Consider the following 24,125-nt stretch of genomic DNA (forward strand, 5'->3'; position numbering starts at 1 on the left):
AGATACTGAATTTGGGCTTTTCCTTAGTTGTCAGTTATAATCATCAAAATTAAAGGAAATAAACATTTGAAATATATCAGTCTGTGTGTAATGAATGAATATAATATACAAGTTTCACTTTTTGAATGGAAATGGTTAAATCAACTTTTGATGATATTCTAATTATATGACCAGCACCTGTAGTTGGACAGTGTGACGTGCGCAACTGCGCATGCGCAAATTAGTCCTTTCATTCATCTCAACCACACTTGCTTCAGAAAGCCCCGCCCACACGGCGTCAAGCGCCTCCTATTGGTGTATTAGCATTCTGTGTGTGAGCAGCACACGGTTGCGCGCTGAGCTTTATAGCAACCGTTGCCCTGAGCTGCAGCGCCATAGTCACCGTAGTCCTGGCGACTGTAACCCACCAACAATAACAACATCCTAACCGTCACCTTCCTCATCCTCATCTTCACACCAGTCCAGGTGAACACTTCCACAGTACCCGCTCGCTCATCAGTAAGTTCCCGCTTTAATCGCTGCTGGATGCTCAGGTGTGTTATTTCTGATGATTGGAGTCGAATCTGAAGATCTTGTGACGGTTTCATCGCCGTCGATCTTCCTCATCCTTCTCTACAGATGTTTCTCATCTCAATCGCGTCTCTTTGTTAAACCCGAATATAAAAACGACATATGTCGCGGTTTGAATGCTGTTTACGAGTAAATACGACGACAACGACACGCGTTTGCGAGACTTTGACGCAGAAAACGCGATGAAATCGGTGTTTTGTTGAAGCGCAGCATCATCTTCTCCTCACGAAGCAGGTGTTGCTAAGCGGCTAACGTTAGCATCGCGAAGCGATTCTTCATCACAGTTTGCGTTCGTATTCGAAAACACACCGTTTGTGTGATAATTTCCACGTTTCTATTTGCTGAAAACGATTTGGTTGTAATAAATCTGTATATATGTGTCTCGTTTTTGTGAGGCGTTATCCCCAGCTTCATTCTGACGCTCATTTGTGATGAAACCGAGTGAGTTTTCTCTTCTCCGAGTTGTTTGAGCAGTTGGTTTCGGCTGATGAATGTTCCTGAATGGTTTTAAGATGCGTTTTGTGGGGTATAATGCGCATATGAAGATAATGTGTCTGTCTTCTATTGTTATAAAGCAGGAGTTACTCTTGCTAAGCTATTGGCCCTCAGCCTCTGTGGCCGCGTCTCAAAACCTAGTGAGCTCCCTACATAGGGCGCACATAGTTGGGCATCCATACACTAAAACTTGTGTGCTGGATATCTAGAGCTCATTAATAGCCAAATGTCAAAGAGTAGTGGACATCTCAGCCTAAGTTAGCTGTGTAGACTCCATTATAAGCTCATTAGTATCCATTATAAGGTCACATTAGTATTGACATCACTTGTCGAATTAAACATGGCATTTTGACATTATATTTTGTAGCTGGTTGGGTTGCATTAAAGGAAGAAATGCAGGGAAGGTCATGGGATTGAAGATGTGTCCTGCTGTTGAATGTTGTCAGAATTTTCTGTATTCATAATCCTTTATTTTTCTATGAAAGGCTCAAGTATAATAATGCATCATCATCATCAGTTTTCTAGTGCTGCCAAGCGATTAATCGCATCCAAAATAATCCCAATATTATTTACATATGTGTGTGTTGTGTTTATTTATGTATTTGTATATAAATACACACACACGCATGCATTTTTATTGCATTATATGCAGTTTGCGGGCGATCCTCGCATACTCCAGACCGCAGCAGGTTCGAGTCACATCGACTAAACAAACCGCCGAGGGTTTCCTGGAGTTGCATCAGGGTCCTCTGTGAGATGAAGAGCGTCTCGCTTCCCCTGTTGTCTTCATTATAGACCGAGGAACAGGTGTGTGTCATGAAGAAGACCTGACATGTGCTCAGTGGAGAGAGGCATCATGGGATATCACTACAGCCTGCTTCACTGATAGAAATGCAACTTTTGATATTCTGGAAATGAATAGTGAATTTAGTCAAAGGAAATGTGTTGTGCTTAATGGATTAAGTGTTTTCTCTGAAAGCAAACAAAAGCAATCCAGCTAGCTAAGGTGATCTTGTTATTCCAGGTGTTTCTCTCAGGTCCGGTGTTTTTAGGTTTATCTTCTGTCGTTGTCTTCCTCCTGTCAGTCTGTTAATGGTCAAACCGAGGGGACGGAGGGATGTCAGAAAGCGCTAGTTATCAGCGAAGCCGTGCCACCTGTCCGCAGTATCCCGTTCCCTTCCCAATCTCTTTAAGAGATACTGATTGAGTAAATAATTCATATCCATTTCAGTTCTAGCTAAACGCTTTGAGGTTCATAGCTCACGAGCGTGTGGGCGGATGCTGCTCGGGAAAAGAAAAATAGTTAAGATTAATCAAGTCTCTCTCTTTTTATTTGCTTTATTTTAGTGTTTTTTTTTTTATCTTAACCACCCCTGGCATTGCTAAATATACATCAGCAACTGTAATCACTTCAGAAGTCTTTGTTTTAATGATCGTTTCTGCGTTCTGAATATTTTCGCTTCAAGCTCAATTGGCGCAGTAGATACACTCTTAAAAATAAAGGTTTCTGAAAGAGGGGTTTGCAATAAAGAACCATTTTTGGTTGCCCTTTTAGATGAACCGTTTTTAAAACGACCACTTTCATAATCTTTAATAATCTCAAGAACCTTCTTCCACTTTTTGGTCAATGCATTGTTGCATGGCCCTCTGTTGTAACCTTTGTGCATGCATGAGACTCAAACTCAGATCCTGCCTGATATATATCTATGTATGGCATCCCAAAAGCAGGTTTGACCCCTCGCTCCGTGGGCCGTGGGGGTAGAGACCGCTAGTGTCGCCCTCCTCTTGGGCCTTTGTTACCCTTCAGCTTTTGAGTGTGCAGAGCTGTGTGTTTAAGTGTCCCACAGGGAGATGAAGGTGAAGCTGGGGGGTGGAGGAGGGAGCAGACAGGTGCATGATTATACACAGACGGGGAGCAGGTGGGGTCACTTCAGACAGAGCCCTGCTTCAACATCCACACTTTTACACTGGACATCAAGTGCCAGAATGATTCATCAACAAACAAAAGTAGATATAAGTTAGGGTTAGGATGAGGGAAACATCTGTGTCTGCATCTGTCAAGCGTACGAGTAACAGATGCATGTGCGCTGAAATAATGTAGAGTTTGACTGGGCAGAATTCAAAGCTGTAACTGAAATACTTTTATAGATGTGCTTCGTTAGTTTATTTCACTATGTGCACAAATGGATATTGCAATTTATCCTTTTGCATTTACCATATTTCTGTGAATCTGATGCTGTGTAGATCACTTAATGCCACCAGGAAGTAAAAAACAAGTAACTGAAAACTAGAAACTAGTCTTTTTAACCTTAAACTGCATAAACATATTACACCAAATACATAAAATAATGTTATTTTTAGCAACGTCATATAACCCCATATGGTAATCCAAACTGGCATCAAATGTGAGAAGTGCTATCTCTGAATAGTTTAAGCGTGTTCTAGTTGGCGTGTGCATTGGAAATGGCCGTGATTATGTGTGAGTCAGGAATGCTGGGTAATCAGACGTTTAGGGCTGGGGGGGAGGTGAAGTGAACACAACAGCACCTGCACCCTTCAGGTAAATGAGGAGCAGAGGAAGAGGAGGAGGAGGAGGGAGTCTCTGGGGAGAGAAGCTCGGCTGTAGGGTAATTAACCTGCAGAGACCTGATCATGGAAACTTTTACAGCTGAGAAGCCTTGGGCTGCGTGTACGGTTGAGCGCCGCTGCTCAAACACGGCTTGTTTACCTGCCGCATTAATGCTCGCATGCACGGGAGCAAGAACAACCAATGCAATTATACATAGTTTCTTACATTAATGATTTCAGCAATACTGCATTCAAGAGGAACGTCAGCTGTTGCTTTTGAAATCTCATCGGCTTAAAGCGTGAGTATAGAGAAACCTGTCGAGGTGGTTAAATATTAACTACATTTATTGCTTTGGGTACGGGCAGATGACCTGCCCAGAACACACAGATCCCGTCCAAATCAGCACTGTGTGTTTTTCCTCAGGGACCAACCATTGGACCGATCTCATTGCTCAGAATCTGAAATGCCGTTTTTGTTATTCTAAAATGCTTGAGCAAAGTCTCATAAAAGTGGTTCGTTAGAATTAACTCCCAGAACTTTGTTCACATTCACAAATAACAGACTCCGAAAATTAGATAACACGTGTTTCGTCTGCTGGCTCTGAAGCTCGTGATTTATTGTATACAATAATTATTGAATACAGTGCCTTCTGCTGCAACAACTTGTTTCTTCGTGATTTTTAGGGCAAGTTAACTCTTTCCTCATCAGCATTTTAGCTCATTTTCACTAAAATCTCATGGCCTCCAGAATATTTTGTTGTATGAATATCTGAACATGCAATACATCAAAATAAAAATATTATTCCAGCTTCAAGCATTGTTTTTTTTATTATTATTAACACTTGAATGTAGGCAGGTTTCATAAAAAAAGCAACATTTTGAGCAAAAAGCTGAGAAAAACAAATTTTTCTAAAAACTGTACATCAGGATCATCTTCAGTAATATAATCAGAGTAAAGCTGCAGTAGATGTCTCCCATCAGAACTCCTTTAACACTTTCTGGATCCACACTTCACTCGCTAGCATCAGACTGTTCTCATTATACACTGTTAGTGTTGAGGATCGTTTCTGCGTCTTCCTGGTCTGTGTTTTTGATCAGTGACTCATTCAGGAGATGTGTAACAGCGCCCCCTAGTGTATAACAGTGAGAACACGGACACTTCTGTGTTTGTTAGAGAAAGAGTTAATCAGGAATTATTATGTGAATGATGGTGATTCTGTGTGTCCAAGGCGCCATGCAGACCCCCGAGGCCGGCGCTGACTCCACGTCCAGCGTGCCGCTCCAGACCAGCGTGCCTGTGCCGTCTGCGGTCAGTGTCCAGCAGGTGGCGTCTCAGGTCCAGCAACAGGTGAGGCAGCCCACAGCAGTCTAACAAACTATTATAACTCAGCCGAAACTGCTGAGAATGTGCTCACCCCTCAGGCCTTCCAAGATTAGGACCAGTTTGTTTCTTCATCAGATTTGGAGAAATGTAGCATTGCATCAGTCTCTTTCTGTTTGCATCTTAATGAAAGAATTGTAACTGTAATATACTGCTGTTTGCTTCACTATCATCTGAAACCACGTGTTTATATATTCTCCGTGTTTATGGAGACGTGAGTGACTCTGGGAGTAAGTGTGTGGTGTGTTTCAGGCGCAGACTGTTCAACAGGTCCAGCATGTGTATCAAACACAGGTGCAGTACGTTCAGGAGGAAAACAACTCCGGTTACACCAACGGGACCATGTGAGTGTGTTCACGAGCAATACATACATGCATGATCTCTGCAATGGATGTCAGAGCCATGGCTTTGTCATTAGCACAAATGCTGAGAAGTGCATAAGTGCACCAGTAAAATGCAGAATTAGTCTCTCATACAAATAAAACGTGGGCGATATGGGGAAACTGATTCTCTGACTTCTGATTCTCGATTTAGCATCTTGTCAAAGTGTCTATGTCTAACATTTGGTAATAATTTGGGATCGTCTGCTTTTTACAGAAGAATCTGTCTGCTCTCTCTCTATCTCTCTCTGTCTATCTCTCTCTCTCTCTCTCTCTCTCTCTGTCTATCTATCTCTCTCTCTCTCTCTCTCTCTCTGTCTATCTCTCTCTGTCTATCTCTCTCTCTCTCTCTCTCTGTCTATCTCTCTCTGTCTCTCTCTCTCTCTCTGTCTATCTCTCTCTCTCTCTCTCTCTCTCTCTCTGTCTATCTCTCTCTCTCTCTCTCTCTCTGAGTAACATTCAGATCGCTCATATTTAGAAATGCACTCAGCAAGAGGCTAAGATCTTTTAAATTGGCTATTATAAATAAAATGTCATCAGCCGAATGGAGAGAGCACATATCAGAAAGGCAATCAGAAGCAATGTTCTCTATAAAATAGTTATGCTTTGGTGATTTGTGTATCCATGGAAACCGCACTCTCACCTGAAGCTGAAAGGATGCGAACGCATCGAGACGAGACTTATTATGTTTCTCGAGTCAATTAAAGAAACCGAACCTTGTCTGAATCGCTCTTGTTTCATCGGCAGACGGACGTATTCATACTCAGAACCGCAGCTGTACAACCAGAACAGCGGCGGGAACTACTTCGACACGCAGGGCAGCTCGGCTCAGGTGAGCTCTCACAGTTTGACCAACAACGGGAACGGTGCTCTGGCCATGGGGCTGTCAGGAGGACAGATCATCAGCAGCTCAGGAGCGTATCTGATTGGAGGAAACTCCATGGATGGCTCCGCCCCTCACAGCACTGCTCAGACCACTAGAGCCTCCCCCGCCACGGTGAGCTCCAATCACAGACGCACACGACTGACCTTACTCTGATACGTGACCCTGCAGCACAGAAGCAGTCATCAGTAATACACAACAACACACTGTATGAGTCACAATTATACATTTCTCTTTTATGCCAAAAATCATGAGGATATTAAGTAAAGATCATGTTCAATGAAGATATTTAGTAAATCTCCTACCGTAAATATATAAAAACTTAATGTTTGATCAGTAATATGCATTGCTAAGAATTCATCTGAACAACTTTAAAGATGATTTTCTCAATATTTAGATGTTTTTGTCTCCCTCAGATTCCAGATTTTCTAATAGTTGTATCTCAGACAAATATTGTCTTCTCCTCACACACCACACATCACTGGAGAGATGATTAGTGTAAATCTCAATTTCACCAAATTGACTCGACTGGTTCTGTGCTCCAGGGTCACGTATGTGCTTGGAACGATTAAAGACATATTTAATCATTTTTCTATTAAGCCCATGATTTACTCACCCTCAAGGCATCCTATGTGTATATGACTTTCTTCTTTCAGACGAATCCAATCAGAGTTATATAAAAATGGATTTGCTCCTCCAAGCCTTATAGTTTTAGTGAATGTTTAGTTTTTTTGTTCAACAGTCCAGAAGTAGTCAAATAAAGCGGATCCATCCATAATAAAACATGCCTCATGTTGCAAATCAGTGTGCTTTTGTAAAATAAAATCATAAAATTAAAACATTACAAATACTTTTCTCTCACAGTAGACAATTTTTAATATAACTGATTGAATTCATCTGGAAGAAGAAAGTCATGTACACTAGAGGGTGAGTATATCATGGGCTGATTAAAATTTTTGGGAGAACTAACCTTTTAAGTGCTAATCATTTTCAGACTGGTTTTTTTACGAGAGACGTCTATAATAGCTGAAAACACACTTCAGAATCAAATGAATAGCCAATCTCAACAATTGTGAGCCGTGCTGGAAGAGCTAATTTTAAACTACATGCAAACAAAAAATTAATTTGAGGTCTGTTCCAAACTGCTTCCTGCTACTGTTCTCTTTAAAATAAATGTTCCAAAATTGGGTTTCCACATAGGACCATTTTTTTTTTCCTTGATGTGAAGAACCTTTTCCCACTGTGAAGACCATTCGTCCAAATGAAAGTTTCCATGAATCTCAAAGTTTATTCATGGAACCAATAATCTCCGTTTTTTTTTAGAGCGTTCCATTGCACAAAAGTTTATTTTAGATTACACCCCTCACACTCAGTTAACGGGGTTCCTTCGAAGCCAATAAATAACGTTAAGCAACATCTTAAAAGCACTCCATGCACACAAATTACGTTTTTTAATTCGATTGGACTGTTTACTATTCGTTGACTTTTTTAGTATTGTGTATAAATAAACACACAGTGCATTTGCAAAACAAGACAACACCGCTACCTTTTTGAGAAGCCTTTAGATCAGGTCTCAAAATATCCCCTATCTAAGCAGCTCATTAGATTTTGGAACGGAGCCAATGTGTCTACATCTGATTGGCTTTAAAAATAAAAGGTTGAGCATCATTAAAGGGCATCTTTGACAATTTTCAGCCAGTTGTGTGTTGTTGCACTCACTGTCAGTGCTAGATGTAAATGCACAAAGACGTAAAAAGCATTCTTTTGTGAATGAAAGCTAACCGAAGCTGGATGATTATGATTATATGTGCGGTGCAGGGCTGAAGTGTGTTTGGTGGCTGGGATGCTTCAGTCGGGTCTGTTTCTGCTGCTCAGCTCTCTGTCGCTACAGCCTCCGTTTGATTTACTTTCCCCCCTTTTTTGTTTTTGTTTTCCTTTATTCTTTTGCTCTTTGGTCTATCAGATTGAAATGGCGATTGAGACGCTCCAAAAGTCTGAAGGTTTGTCCAGTCAGAGAAGTTCGCTGCTCAACAGTCATGTAAGTTGTGAACATGCACCGCTTCGCTTTCTTTGCACTTCGCTTTCTCTCGCTTTCTCTCTTTCCTACACTGTGCCATTCAAAAGAGTCGTATTATAAATTCAGAACATTGCATTCCATACATTTTAAACGAAGTAAATGTTTATTTCCAGATTTTCAGTGTAGACTTTTTAAATGGCAACGTTTACTTGTATCGTTCTTCTGTGTGTATCGTTTCAGTATTTGTAATATTAACTGTTTTACTCGTCCAGACCCATTTTCATTCCAAATCTGTGGCTTCCTTCCTTCCTTCCTTCCATAGAACACAAGATGCTAATTTATGTAAAGAAATGTGCACTTTATCTGATGAATTCTTCACAGCTGCAATGGCTCCTGGATAATTACGAGACGGCGGAGGGCGTGAGTCTGCCGCGCTCCACGCTCTACAGTCACTACCTGCGCCACTGTCAGGAGCAGAAGCTGGATCCCGTCAACGCTGCGTCCTTCGGGAAGCTCATCCGCTCCATCTTCATGGGGCTGCGCACACGCCGCTTGGGCACCCGGTAAAATCAGCTAACGGATATCACACACAAGTAACGCTCATCAAGGCTGCATTTATTTAATCAAAAATACAGTAAATGTTTTTACAATATAAAATAATGGTTTCTATTTTAATATCATTTAAAATATAATTTATTTCTGTGATGCAAAGCTGATTTTCCATCATCATGACTCCAGTATAAAGTGTCACATGATCTTCAGAAATCATTCTATATACTGATTTATTATTAGAATTATCAAATCAAATATTTTTCTTTGATGAATAAAAAATTAAAAAGAATCTTTTCTAACAATTTAAATCTTTGCTATCACTTCTTATCAATTTAACACATCCACGCTGAATAAAATTTTAACATTTCTTTCAAAAAATGAATGAAATTTTACTGACGACAAACTTTTGAACGCTAGTTTATATTGTTAGAAAAGATTTATATTTTAAATAAATGCTCTTAACTCTTTTAAGATCATCGTCTCTTGATACAAACCCAGCAAGAGGAGGTTATCGCACTGAAAACTTTATTTTTCACACACTTCAATCGCTTTTATTTTCCAAATGTAATCGAATCATTTGGTTGGTAATGTGCACTGAACAGAAAGCCTGCATTTATTCACAGCAGTCTCATTTCTGGCCTTGATTTCAGAGGGAACTCTAAGTATCACTATTACGGGATCCGTGTGAAGCCGGACTCTCCTCTGAACCGGTTGCAGGAGGACATGCAGTACATGGCATTGAGACAGCAGCCCGTCCAGCAGAAGCAGAGGTACTGTAGACTGTCAAACCACAGGAAAGAGATCTGTAGCGCTCTTCTCAAGAGTATCCCGTGTGCTAGTAGTATTCCCAACAGAAGAGCATGACGCTAGCAACACCAAGGTCAAGGTTCAGTTTACAGGAAATGCATGTACTGATCAAATGTATACCTTAAATGCATGCACAAATGTGGACTGAATCATGAGAACCAATCATAAAAATGCAATTTACTATAAAACGCGGAATGGCACAGAATTTGATTATGGGGTGTAAAAAAAAAAAAAGTATAACAAATTAAATAGTGATGCTTTTGATTTATTAGTAATTAAAGAAACCATTAAAAATGAATCCGGAAAATAAATGGAAAACACAAATTTGGTCAGAAAACAATTTGAGAAAATAAAACATTTCCTAGGGTCTTAATTTTGTCGTTTAATATTGTATGTTTCATTATTTCAGTTAGGATAGTTTTTTATTTAACCATTAATACAGAATCTAGAAAAATTTAAATGGGGGCAAAAACATAATCCACATTTTTTTTTTTTTTTTTATAAAATGGAATTTGGAAAAAAAGAATTAAATTGATTTCATAGGGCCCTATAAATGTACATGTAGCGCCTGTGTAAAGTTTGTTGCTATCTTTTTGAGTTCTAAAGGGAGCTGGTTTTGTTTTGGAACAGGGCTCATCTGTTGTTGTCTCTTCTCTAGATTCAAGCCAGTACCGAAGATTGACGGTGTTTCGGGGGAGAGCTTCTCCAGCGGGGGGCACACACCCAGCGCTGCAGAGCAGACCTTCATCGCTCAAAGCCAGCATCATCAGCAGTTCCTCGGTAAACATTACGCAAAAATCACAGGAGACGGTTAGCGCACATTCGTGTTGTAGAAGAGCTTTTCTGAATTTCCCCTTGTGCCCCATTAGACGGGTCCATAGCTCTGCCAGAGTTCACTGAACTTGACCTCGGAGAGCCTGTGGAAGGCGTCGGACCAGAGGACGTCAAAGCCCTTCAGACGCTGTACAGAGAGCACTGCGAGGTCAGTCGTCACGCTCAAATAGACCTTTATCACAGTCTGCGTGTCGTCATATCCGGCTTCGATAAGTAGCTTTAAGGAAATTCCAAAATCTAATCTAAAATGTGACGATTAAAATCGGTTGAGATGCTAAACAAATGGCAATTCAGTTAGTGGCATGAGTTTATATGAATGCGTGTCTGAGGGGAACTTACTGTCTTTAGAAAAGTTAAGATGGTATTTTTTCTTTTGATCTTGCCTCTGTATAATGCATAAGTGCAGCACTGCTTTGTTTACAGGAGACGCTTTAAGCTCCACCTGCTGTCAGGGAGTGAATCTGCGTCTCGTTCATCGTCTTTGTCTGCTGTTTCGGTTTCATGCAGATATTTATGTATAGTTTCACAAAACTGAAGTCAAACCATTCCGTTTTAAATTCAGATTTCGAAATTATACAAGCATCTTTGTTTGGATCATGATTAAAATGCAATGGTTGCATCTAATTTTAAATGGAATGAGCATGCCCTTATTTTGTTTATATGAAGATATTTTTATTTTCTTGTTACTTATTTGATTTGGGGTTTGTTTTTATTTTTAAAATTATTTTTGTTACTTACACCTTTATCCAAAGCGACTTACAAATGAAGACAATCGAAGCAATCAAAACCAACAAAAGAGCAATGATATGCAAGTGGTATATTAATATATATTATTATTATTATTATTATAGTGTTATATTTCAGTTTCAGAAAGAAAAGTGCAGCATTTTGTCCAAGAAATAAAAATGGACACATTTAATTTATAATTTGTCTTAAACTCATTTTGTTAAAAAAAAAATTGAATTGAATTGAATCGTGAAATCAAAATTGTAAATCGAATCGTGAGTTGAGTGAATCATTACATCCCTACTATTATTTGAAAAGTCCACTCTTCGACCGTGGAAGTGTGATAAAGGCCTATTCTCAGATAATTTAATTCAAGTTTAAAGATGTTGTTACCATTTTCACACGTAGGCCATTTTGGACGTAGTGGTGAACCTTCAGTTCAATCTAATCGAGAACTTGTGGCAGACTTTCTGGCGCTATTCTCCATCCAGCTCTGTAGAGGGCGTCACCATCACTGAAAACAGGTGTGTTACTCCTGTTACCTACCTCTGTTTCATCAAGTTTATTAGATTAAACAAGCAATATTGGTTACACTGTATTGTTATATTCCACTTTTGACATTCTACTAACTACAAGTAACTTTGCAACTACGTCGACTGATTCATGCTCGTCTGCAGAGTAGACTGTTAGGTTTATGGTTAGTAAAATAAGTTGACAGATTCTCACAGTCAGTATGTTGCATGTTTTGGATCTATCAAAATAAAGTGTTAGCAGATATTAAGCAGACAGTCTAGTAATACTCTAATGACTGCTAGTTGACATGTAGTTGCAAAGTTACTCCCTGTTAGTAGAATATCTAAAGTGGAGGATCAAAATAATGTGTAAAGCGTAATGTTAAAATCTAATTATTTTTGATTAAGTGGTCTGAGTGAAATCGAGGGCCGCCTGCCGCGGACAGGACTGATTCTGCTCTGTGGAAACGAGGCAGTGCTAAAGTGGATGAACACCTGTGATCATCTGATGTACCAGGCCCTCGTGGAGATCCTCATCCCTGATGTTCTGAGACCCATTCCTAGTGAGTCTTTCTTCACAGTCATAGCCTCAAAAGGCCAAATGTGGATTAGCATGAAACTCTTTTCTTCCAGTGTTCTGTTCAGTTCAGAAACTAGGGTGTAAATCGGAGGGTTCGTCTTAATACAATACGACATCGATTCTCATACCCAGCAATGCATTTGCAGATAACTCAAAATACTCTACGATAAGATTTGATACTGTATATCAATCGATTTATCGATATTGTGATATTATATACCTATTTTAAACAACTTTCTAAATTTTTATTAACTCACAAATGCAACCAAATAAAATAACGTACATGAACATGACCTAAAGGCCTTCACAGCATCCTGTCAAAATAAAAGTTTGGTTTAACTTGAAGAAACTGTGACAAAAATATTACTCAATGTAAATGATCGTATTACTACTAAAAAACTATTTTTTTAAAGAATTGTTTACCAGCTAACAATTTATTTAGCAGAAATATGTAAGTACACAACACAGTTTTTCTGGGGGGAATAGAGAGGAAAAAAAATATAACATTAAATATTTATGCTTCAATAAAAATTAAAAAAAAACACAGCTTTTCAGGGTTTTCAGCTCAGTCTAAAAGATATTTCAGGTACAGAAATGTAATAAATACTGCTAAGTAACTGCATAGGCTTCAAGGTATAAATAAAATATAGATGACTCATTATTGATGTTTAAAGGGATATTTAGTCAGGAGCAGTGAGCACAACTTATTTTCTTTGACGGCATTAGGTTTATTAGTTTTCTTTCACAGAAAACAACTTCTCACACAGCGCTCCACAGCTCCGACAACAATCCTGAGCATCTTTTACGCTCACCTTTGCCTTCAGGCCGTCCTTATATTGAGTCCTGATACGTGAGTTTGAAGGAGAAAAAGAAGTCTTTTCTGCTTAACAAGCTTGCATTTATTTGATCCAATATACAGCAAAAGTGGTAATATTGGGAAATATTTGTACTATTTAAATCATCTGTTTTCTGTGTGAATCTGTGTTAAAGTGTAATGTATTTCTGTGATGCTCCGCTGTATTTTCAGCATCATCAGTCTTCAGTGTCACATGATCTTCAGAAATCAGAATAATATGATTATTTACTGCTCAAGAAACATGAAGATTATTATCAGTGTTGAACACAGTTGAGTACATTTCTTTTTCAGGATTCTTTGATGAATAGAAAGATTCAAAGATTGGCATTTATCTGAAATAAAAAGCATTTGTAACATTATACACTATAACAGGGGAATTTAATATATTTTAAAATGTATTCACATAGAAAACAGATATTTTAAATAGTGCAAATATTTCACAGTTTTACTGTTTGTGCTGTATTTTGGATCAAATAAATGCAGGCTTGTTGATCAGAAGAGACTTCTGGAAAAAAAAAAATCTTATTTTTCTTGTCTGTCCTGTATTCAGTGTAAATCTAAATCTCCATCTGTGTTCGACAGGTGCCTTGACTCAAGCCATCCGTAATTTTGCCAAAAGCCTTGAGGGCTGGCTCACCAACGCCATGAGCAGCATCCCTCAGAGGATGATCCAGACCAAGGTAAGACTGTAGAGGCTTTCCAGCTGATAATGAAAGCCTTTGTCTGCTGTAGAAATCCCAACTTCAAGAAGTCCTTCCGCTATTGCGCAGGTTTCTGCTGTTAGTGCCTTCGCTCAGACGCTGCGCAGATACACGTCTCTGAATCATCTGGCGCAGGCGGCCCGTGCAGTGCTGCAGAACACCTCCCAGATCAACCAGATGCTCAGCGACCTCAACCGGGTCGACTTTGCCAATGTTCAGGTAAGTTTTGCACTTCGTGGCATCTTGACAGAGAAAGCCAGCATTTTGTTCCATAGTTTTGAACATGCACTCTTTTGTAAAGGCTGGAATACACAACACCTGTAAAACACTAGGTACCAAACACTTGCCGACTTTGTGAATGGTAAATCCCAAGTATTGATTAACTAGTAAATAAGTAATACATTAATTTCATACTATAGTTAGTATCTATTAACATATGTGACCACGAACTACAAAACCAGTCATTAGGGTCAATTTTGCAAAAATGAGATGTATACATCATCTGGAGCTGAATAAATGATCTCTCCAGTGATGTGTGGTGTGTGAGGAGAAGACAATATTTGTCTGAGATACAACTATTAGGAAATCTGGAATCTGAGGGAGAAAAAACATCTAAATATTGAGAAAATCATCTTTAAAGTTGTTCAAATGAAGTTCTTAGCAATTCATATTACTAATCAAACATTAAGTTTTGATATATTTACAATAGGAGATTTACTAAATATCTTCATGAAACATGATCTTTACTTAATATCCTCATGATTTTTGTCATTAAAGAAAAATGTATAATTTCGACTCATTCAATGTATTGTTGTCTATTGCTACAAATACGTCTGTGCTACTGATGACTATGAAATGAAAATATAAACTAAAATTTCTTAATATCAAGCATAAAATGTTACCGATATTAAACCGATATTATTCAAACCGATATTATTCAAAGATCATACAATCTTCATTTATTTGTGACATTAAAACTAAAACTTCAAAAGCAAGATAAAATGTCCTTGCAAAGGTTTCATATTAGCAACATCCAAAATACTTCAGTTTATCTTTAGCTTCACTATTTACAAACAATTAAAGCGCGTTAAAAAATAAGTTGTTCCAAATTTAGCTAAGTTTAACTAGACAAGTTTATTATTATTATTATTATTATTATTATTATTATTATTATTATTATTATTATTAAGTACAATTTGAGGGTATTTATATTAAGTGCATGCATTTGAAGTGTGCTTGGCACAAAATGTATTAAATTTATTTTTCACTAGGGTTATTATACTTGGCCTTCACATCATTTATCAACTGAGTCTCTGCCCGTCATGCACTATGCAAATATTCAGTGAAATCTATCAACTGTGGACTACCCAAAATCTGCAGACTGGCTTTGACTTTTGGCAACTATCTGACTTTTGAATCTATGCTAAGTTCGTGTAGCCTATTCCAGCCTCACAATGTCGATTAGCCGATGCATCGCAGTGATGTTGTGATGGTTGTTGATGGCGTACAGGAGCAGGCCTCGTGGGTGTGTCAGTGTGAAGAGGGCGTAGTTCAACGCCTCGAGCAGGACTTCAAGGCCACCCTCCAGCAGCAGAGCTCTTTGGAACAGTGGGCAGCTTGGCTGGACAACGTGGTCACTCAAATACTCAAGCCGTACGAGGATAAACCATCCCTCCCCAAAGCTGCACGCCAGTTCCTGCTCAAGTGGTCCTTCTACAGGCAAGACATTTCACACTTGGTTCAGTTTGTGTAGATTGAAACCACACAATGGCAACCAAATGAAGCAAGAATCTCTCCTACACCCTTACGATCAAAGTGTTAACTGTACTTTTGCATGTTTTACTGTGCTCTCACAGCTCTATGGTCATCAGAGACCTGACCCTCCGCAGCGCGGCGAGTTTCGGCTCGTTCCACTTGATCCGGCTGCTGTACGACGAGTACATGTTCTATCTGGTGGAGCACCGCGTCGCACAGGCCACAGGAGAGACGCCCATCAGAGTTATGGGAGAGGTAAAGACCGTGTGTAGCTCAGCGTGAGCCGTAAAGAGCCACGAAGCAAGGCTTTCTCTCTAATCACCATTTCTTTGTGCTGCTCCGTCTATCACAGTTTCAGGACCTGAATAACATGTCACCTGCCAACATCGACAAAGGTAAGCTCAGACTGCAAGCTGAGACCTCATTACACCCAGAGTTACATCATTACAGTCCGGACTAACGAGCCCAGCCACTTTAGACCAGTAGAGGACGCTTTCCTCTGAGAGACAAGACCTTACTTGTGTTCCTCCATCATTACGTTTTCCTTTCTGGCTCACATCACCAATAATCCCTCTAAATTTGAGTCATTCTGACTAATACAGACCATGGTGGTGGTCCATTGGAGAATAAGTTTTCCTTTTTTATCTTTATAAATAAAATCAAGCTACATTGCCTTAAATTTTCTTTTTGTTTAAAGGGATAGTTCACCCAAAAATTAAGATTAAATCCGTTTACTTTATCATTACTCTTTTTCTGTTTAATACACTAAGCAGGGTGTCCGCGGGGTTTTAAAAAGTATTAAAAAGTGATAAATCAAAATGGTCAAATTTAAGGCCATTAAAAGTGTTAAATGTGGTCTCAGAGGTATTATTTTTTTCCAAATTAGGTATTATTTTTTCCAGACTATCAGGTGTCTTATTCTGATTGAAATTCTATCTGCGTTCGTGTTAGTTCGTTTATATGGGCTTTAGCATATCTGGGCACATAATCAAAGATCTTCCGTCTCCGTCTCATGCTGACGTCATATTCAGTGGTCGTTCGGCATCATCTCAGAACACTGCGCGCTCAACAGAAGTGGCTGGCTTACGTTTTATTTTAGACTTGCTTCAAGGCATATCTTCAATGACTGGACAACCATCGTCGTCTTCTTGGACAAATGGAGGTTTTCTAATAGCTGGGTTAACGACCGGTAGTACCGAGGTCCCGTTCAAACCCGGTTCTTGACGCATACAACGGTATGATTTCCGCGAAGCAGAAAACGAGTACGGAATCTCAAAATCCAGTCATGTAAATTAAACTTACATTTTAATATGGACAGTCATGGAATTTGTGAAAGCATAAATTAATCAAATCAAATCTCCATATGGACCAGTATCTGTAGTATTAAGCCGCAAAAGTTGTTTGAAATATGAATCCGTGTTCTGCGCGTCTCTGTGTGAATTAATGAATGACAGAGACGTGCAGGTTTATTTACTACATAGACTGAAGCGCATGACGCTTGCATTAATTTCAGCATCTGTTGTCTTCTCCTGTCAAAATAATCGAGTTAATTTAGAATTATTCATATTCACTTTCGAAAAAGCAGAAGACATACCGGTTTCTCCGGTAGTGGGCGGAGCTAATGGGCAAATAGAAATTTCAAAATGACAAATATGCATTCATTAGGCCTAAAAGAAAATTTTTACATAAGGGCATTGTGTTAGAAATATTACTATTATTTAGTAAAACGTATGTGATACTGCTACCACTGTTGCAAAAAAATAAAAAACTTTATTTAAAAAAATAATAAATCTCAATATTTCTCCCATGTTTTAATTTTAATAGCAAATCCCCTTTATTTACCAAACATAAAATGTGTTTAAATTTGATAAATTAAAAGACAAATTAAATTTGGGTGAAACTTGTTTACTGTTTTTCATTATTATATAACTTGTAGAAAAACTTTAAACACAATTCTAAATAAGTATAAAGAATGGCATTGGTTTATTTTTTTTTTATTACCAAATTTTTGTGTTTTGCTTTGTTACCGAAATTGGTACCGAGAATCGTGGATTTTCACTGGTATCGGTGCCGAATACTGAAATATTGGTACCGTGACAACACTAACAGGCAGGCTTATTGTTCGGTCTATCCATTTTCTCCATTGCACATTTTATGGTATTTGTTTTATTTTTATTTACTAAGTGAAATAAATGTGCAATATGCTGTCAACATCAGTCTCTAAATCTATTATTTTTTGTATGTTATATATGTCAAAATCTGTGTAAATAATAGAAAGGTCGCTGATTAACACTTGCAATTCAGTGTCGTGATGGTTTTAAAAAATATTCTGAAGGTAGTGAAAAAGGTATTAAAAAGTAGTAAATTTAACTTAAGGATTGCTGTATATACCCTGCTAAGCCTTTCTTTCATTTCGGACCACCGCTCTTTTGAAATATGACACTTTTGACACTTTTTATATGATACTTTTGCATCTTTTTAAAGGGATAGTTTACACAAAAATAAAACTTCTTTCATTAATTATGCAGAAACGTAGCGAGGACATTGGTTAAACAGTCCATGTGACATCAGGGGTTCAACTGTAATTTAACAAAGCTACGAGAACACTTTTTGTGCACAAAGAAAACAAGGTTGTTGAACAATTCTTCTGAACACTGATAACACACAGACTATTTTAACGATGTTCGTACAACGTTTCTGGGACTTTTTATGTAGGGTCAGAGAGCTCTCGGATTTCATCAGAAATATCTTAATTTGTGTTCTGAAGATAAAGGGTTTGAAACAACATGAGAGTGAGTAATTAATGACATAATTTACATTTCTGGGTTAACTATCCCTTTAGAAGCTTGATGTTCACCACACGCTACCATTATATCACTAGTGCACACGTGACATTATTTAAACCTTTCCTTCTGTAGTTTAAAACAAAAACACGACTTGATCTTCATGTTTGGGTGAACCAACCCTTTAAAGTCCCACTTTACACTGCATAAACATTGTATTTGTGTCTTGTTTTCTAGTATAAATATCTAAACATTCTTGAATCAAGATGCGTTCACTGTACAAGTGAAATGATTTTAAGATATGAAAATAAAAAAAATCTAAATTTGCTTAAAACAAACAAAAATATCTGCCAGTGGGTCAAGAAAAACAATCTTGTTTAGCCTTTTGAATTAAGACTATTTTTCGTATGCCATTGGCAGATATTTTTGTTTGTTTTAAGGAAAAACTTTTTTTTTTTTTAGAAAACAAAACTTAATATTTGACCCTGGAGCACAAAATTATATATTTTTCTTTTATGCCAAAAAGGATAAAGTAAAGATCATGTTCCATGAAGATATTTTCTAAATCTCCTACCATAAATACATAAAAACATCATTTTTGATTAGTAATATGCATTGCTAAGAACTTCATCTGAACAACTTTAAAGATGATTTTCTCAATATTTAGATTTTTTTGCTCCCTCAGATTCCAGATTTTCTAATATTGTCCTCCAAACAAAGCACACATCAGTGTTGAAGTGAAATGGGTTGTGAATGACCTTCTGCTTCTCTCTGACGTCTGTAGACGAGGTGAGTGAGATGGACAGTGATCTGGACGAGGAGATGGAGGAGATGGAGGAGTGTGACGAGCCTCTGGCCAAGCGGGAGAAAGCGGAGCCCGAGGTCATGCAGGTGGAGGACGGCAGCGGCGCGGTGCTGAGCGTGGTTCAGTCCAGCATGCTCAGCGCTTCACCCTCGAGCGAACACATCCTCAGCTCGAGCGGAACCAGCACCATCCGCCACTGCAGCAGTCTGGGAAACACATACGCCTCGGTCTGAGAGCCTTTCAGTGCATCTGTCTCCAACACATCTGTCCTCATCCTCAGCAGAAACACAGACTCTCGCTGAGATCCTCAAGCTCTAGCAAACCAACTCCAGCATGTGACGAGATGCTGACCGTACAGTTTAAACCCCATGTTCCCAGGTGAAGAAAAATAATGCACTCTGATTTTGTGCTTAATAAACTGAAAATGATTCTTTAGTACGTCTTTAAGATCATCTAAGAGTCTGTTTTAGGACACCAGAAACATAAACTAAAATTTACTTCTAACACACCGCAAAAAAACGATTCTCTTTTCTAGTTTAAATATCTTAAAATTTTTGAATCAAGATTTATTTACTGAACAAGTACAATGATTTGAGATACTAAGTCTTGTTTTCTAAAAACAAGCAAAAATAATCTTAATTCAGAGACTAAACAAGATTATTTTTCTTGCCGTATTTGCTGAAATTTTAGGGGAAAATATAAAAACAATTTTTTTTAAATAATTTTACTTGTACAGTAAAATAATCTCGATTCAAGAATTTTTTGATATTTAGATATAAATACCAAGAGAGTTTGTTTTTTTTGCAGTGTACTATCTCTGTATTTTACAAATGTTTTTAGTTCACACTTGTACACTCAAGCGGTGACTAAATACATTTTTAAATGCACAAATGGTGTCCCAAAATAGTGTCCCACAGTTGAGTACACACATAAGTTTAAGTACTAAAGAGTAATGTTTTGTATATTAAGAACAAAATGAATGCGGAAAACTGCACTTTTGTTTTTTAGTTAAGAGAAAACACTTGTGTCTGACCCAGATCTCCAGCCCAAGCCTCTGGCTCCAGGGAACCGTCCCATTATCACTGCTCTGCTCATAGTTCAGTCATGTTTAGATCGTGTTATCGAAGCAGGCTAGACATCTTGTACCAGACGTAATGAGCTTGCCTTCTCACCTTCTCTGCTTGTGTTTCCAATGCCTTCTGTTTGTGGATTAAGTCGTCTGCTAGCTTGAAAATGAGTTTTTTTCTTGGTCAGATATGCTGCATGTGTGAACTGCATCGTGGGTCTTTTTCTTTTTACTAATTGGACCAAAAACACAAGTGTGAGAGACAACAGGGCGGTTTTGAAGCTTGGGTGCTTCTCGTGCAGAACAGAGCGAATGTCAGGGATTCTGTGTACCTCGGGTTCATCTTAGTGCCTTAACCCAAACAACAGCTTTCCATTCGGTCTGTAGTGAAACCACACGCCAGAGAATACTCCTAGCGAGCGTCTGCGGCCCATTCATCACGTGGATGTGTTTGTGATCAGTAACTGGAGACCGCGTGGATCTGGCCGAGGTGTTTGTCGTCGTGTGTATCTTGTGGCTCTACCTCACTTAAACACATCCTGACGGGGTCGTGTCTCTTAATTGCTGACCCATGGGTCGTCATCAGCTGCCCTGTAAAAACACGACTCGTGCACCAAACGCTGATGAGTATCAGTGAAGATAAAGAGTTTATAAGTTGGGTCTCGCTCACAAACGAGCAGATTTCACTATCAAAACATTTACGTAAATTGTGCTACTGAGTAATTTGATGAATGAGTTGTATACATTTTTCTTTTGTGCGGTCAAATTAATAATTGCATCCAAAATAAGTTTTTGTTTACATAATATATGTATGTGTACGATGTATATTTTTATATAATATATGTGTGTGTGTATGTATGTGTGTATATACACATACACACCCAAATAATAATGTAATTTACAATATATTATATATAAATATTTATGTAAACATCACATTTTCTTTAAATATACACATGCATAATATATATGAAGCGTTTATTTGGAAAAATATATTTATTTTATTTTTATTGACATTCTAATTGATCTCAATCCAACTGCAGTTGGGTTAGTTTGATATAAAGTAAAAATAACAACAACAACAAAAAATACAGCTAACTTACACAATTAAAAAAAAAGTTAACATTAAAGTTAAAAAACAAATTCTGCAATTAAACTCTTTTTTATATATATATATATATATATATATATATATATATATATATATATATATATATATATATATATATATATATATATAGTATGCGCACATTTTGTAAACAAAAACGTATTTTGCATGCAATTTAACGGCGATTTAATCATTTGATAGCACTATTTTGTTTTAATCTGCATGAATAGATGATGGCGTTTTATTTAGTAATTGATCTGTTTTGTTTGTTGTTTAGTTCGTGTGAAACGTTATCACAGCATCCGTTAGTAAAGTTAAGGAAGAAGTCGTCTCTTTGGTTTCAGGAGGTACAGCTATCTTACCGATAACTTTTATACTTGACCTGTCGTAAATCGCTGTGCTATTGTGGAAAACACTGGAAAATTGTAGTCGGGAACTGGAAACTGCGTTATTTTCTTCACTACTTGACATTATTTTAAGCGAGCGACTGTGCGCAGAAGCCGTCTCATGTTGTTTTATGCATTTTTTTTTTTTAATAGCAATGTATTATGATCTTATTTTATTATTTTAAGTGGGATGATCGTTTCCGTGCGTCTGACGCGTCCAGTTTTCTGATAATCGTGATGTTGATTTATATTTACGTGTGCAATTTGTGAAAAAGTCACCTTTTTAAGCGTAACGACCAGCTACTAAAGATTTCTACAGCTGAAGAATTATTTCTGAGATTATGTGTGGTTTTTGCAAGTTGATTTGCGTTTTCGTTCCTAGAGAAGAGCGTTGGTTGGTGTTCCTTCTGTCCTCGTGCCTGGACTCTATTGGATTGATGTTGATCGTGTGCGATGACTCGACTCAAAGTGCTTTTGGTCTTGCATGCCTTTTCTCGTGCTGCTAGAATATCATGAGTTCGCTTTCGGACAGCACGTCAGAAAGTATAGAACAGTTCAATGCATTGATTTCAAACCACATGCCTGTTTCCACTTTGCCAAAACGGGGGGTTCACATACTTTTGATTCGGAAAGTCTACTCTTTGTTGCATTGTTTTTTTTTTTTTTTTTAGTTCTTTTCTGAACAAGACACTAATATTCCTCAATGGCTGTTTGCAACCTTACTCTGGATATCAATGCAAAGACGCTTCTGATATCAACATATCAAGCGCTGAGGAGCGTGAAGACAAGACTAGAGACTTCAGTGCCTTTGACTTCTCCAAGACCTCCAGAACCAGTACAAGCCAACGCACGGCTGGACGTCTCCCAAAAACACCACTCACCTTTGACACATATGCAGTTTAAAGGCACCCAAACTGATTCAACTTGTGATGAAACGATGACATGAACAGAACTCTATTGGGATTCCACCAATACGAGCACTGCACTATCAGTGTCATCACGAGGGGTTTTGCTTTTGCTTTTGGTTTCTTTCTATTGTACGTAGAGTGACATGCTTGGTTTCTACCTGGTCTTATTTTAGGGGGTTTTCAGAATATATTTAAGTGCCATTTGACTGTTTACGTAGTGAGTCGTGGCCTGCTGTAGCGCGTTCAAATGCAAGCACAAGCGTCGTGGTACTCAGAACTGAAATCCTAGATGTAAATATTCAGATAAAATGGAAGGATATTTATTTACAGTCCCTTACATCAAGCAGTTTAATAACAGATATGCTTTGAAAGTGTAAATTGTGATATTTCCCCCCATCTCTCGCTCTCTCTTTATCGTTTTGGATGATGTAACTTACATATACAGTACAATTTTTTCTTTTTTGTGTGTTGTTCCAATTTACCTCTTAGTAAATTAAATCCTTTGAGAATTGGTTAAAGCTTACTAATAAGTGTAGAGTGATTTGTATTGTGTATTTTACAAGAAGGATAACAAAACCGGGGAACTTTTATATTTATAAAATGATATATTAACATTTAGTGTGTCGATTTGAGGAATATATAGGAATTATCCAAGACACATGTAGTTTGTCTTTTCTGAATATTTCAGACTTGAGCTCAGGCTAGCTTATTAGTGTCGTTTTCTTAAATCTGTGGCTTGTCTTTCAATTAATAAACCTTTTCTTGTTGAAACGAGAACTTGTTGTGTTCACTCTCGCCAAATGACTGATCTGTTGGAGATTCTACAGAAAACAGCAGGTGAAATCTGCATTTGTTGGCTTGACTGCACTCAAGGGATTTTGCTTCTTAAACATTCTTATAATTATGCAAACTTTTAGACATCAATTTTTGCATTTTTTGCTGCTTGCTCAATTTGCTTAAATTTAAATAAGCAAATGCAAAACAATTGTTGAACATCTTATTACTATTTTCTCATAAATCTCATCTAAATGCCACCAAAAATACAATGGAATTTGAACATTACTTCCACTTTTATTTATTTATATAGCACATTTAATAGCAATGTTGTTGCTTCACAGTTATAATTAAAACATGCATATATAAAAACATTTGCCCTGCCTAGCAAAATGAAGGCATACACACAGACATACACCCTCACACAACTGTATAGTGAGATCGGTATAGATGTGAAAGAGGGGAAAAAACAAAAAATAATAATTTATTATGTCAATGACTGATTTGTTCAAAAAGTGGATTCATTCAGTTAGGAAACACCTCCTCAGTGTGCTTCTCAAAATTAGTAACAGCTGTTACTGTTGTAGCTTAGTTTTCAACTTTTTTCATTGGTGAAATAGTGCTAAAACAGGCAATATGGTGCCTAAAATGCACTTAATTAACTTCTTATTCAATTTT

General features: G+C 37.9%; 1 protein-coding gene across 7 annotated transcripts; it reads left to right on the plus strand.

The window, feature by feature from the left end:
* The first annotated feature begins 302 nt into the window (after nucleotides 1-302).
* LOC113110143 (transcription factor RFX3-like) lies at nucleotides 303-23,446 on the plus strand. Of its 7 annotated transcripts, XR_003293080.1 has the most exons (18): nucleotides 308-498; nucleotides 4,863-4,981; nucleotides 5,267-5,358; nucleotides 6,142-6,391; nucleotides 8,241-8,315; nucleotides 8,676-8,857; nucleotides 9,497-9,616; nucleotides 10,312-10,433; nucleotides 10,523-10,635; nucleotides 11,622-11,737; nucleotides 12,134-12,288; nucleotides 13,744-13,841; nucleotides 13,932-14,081; nucleotides 15,373-15,581; nucleotides 15,719-15,872; nucleotides 15,970-16,012; nucleotides 19,185-19,583; nucleotides 22,437-23,446. XR_003293080.1 is itself a non-coding variant. In XM_026274164.1 (17 exons), the coding sequence occupies exons 2-17, from the start codon at nucleotides 4,868-4,870 to the stop codon at nucleotides 19,436-19,438; spliced, it is 2,247 nt and encodes a 748-aa protein (XP_026129949.1). In that variant the 5' UTR covers nucleotides 308-533; nucleotides 4,863-4,867; the 3' UTR covers nucleotides 19,439-19,637. The 7 variants fall into 7 exon arrangements, 5 of the variants coding, with proteins under 5 accessions (XP_026129949.1, XP_026129948.1, XP_026129952.1 ...); XM_026274164.1 differs by lacking the exon at nucleotides 22,437-23,446 and having other exon boundaries at nucleotides 308-533; nucleotides 19,185-19,637; XM_026274163.1 differs by lacking the exon at nucleotides 22,437-23,446 and having other exon boundaries at nucleotides 19,185-19,637.
* The last annotated feature ends 679 nt before the right edge of the window (nucleotides 23,447-24,125 follow it).

The sequence above is a fragment of the Carassius auratus genome, chromosome 10, assembly GCF_003368295.1.
Source record: "Carassius auratus strain Wakin chromosome 10, ASM336829v1, whole genome shotgun sequence".
Classification (NCBI taxonomy): Eukaryota; Metazoa; Chordata; class Actinopteri; order Cypriniformes; family Cyprinidae; genus Carassius; species Carassius auratus.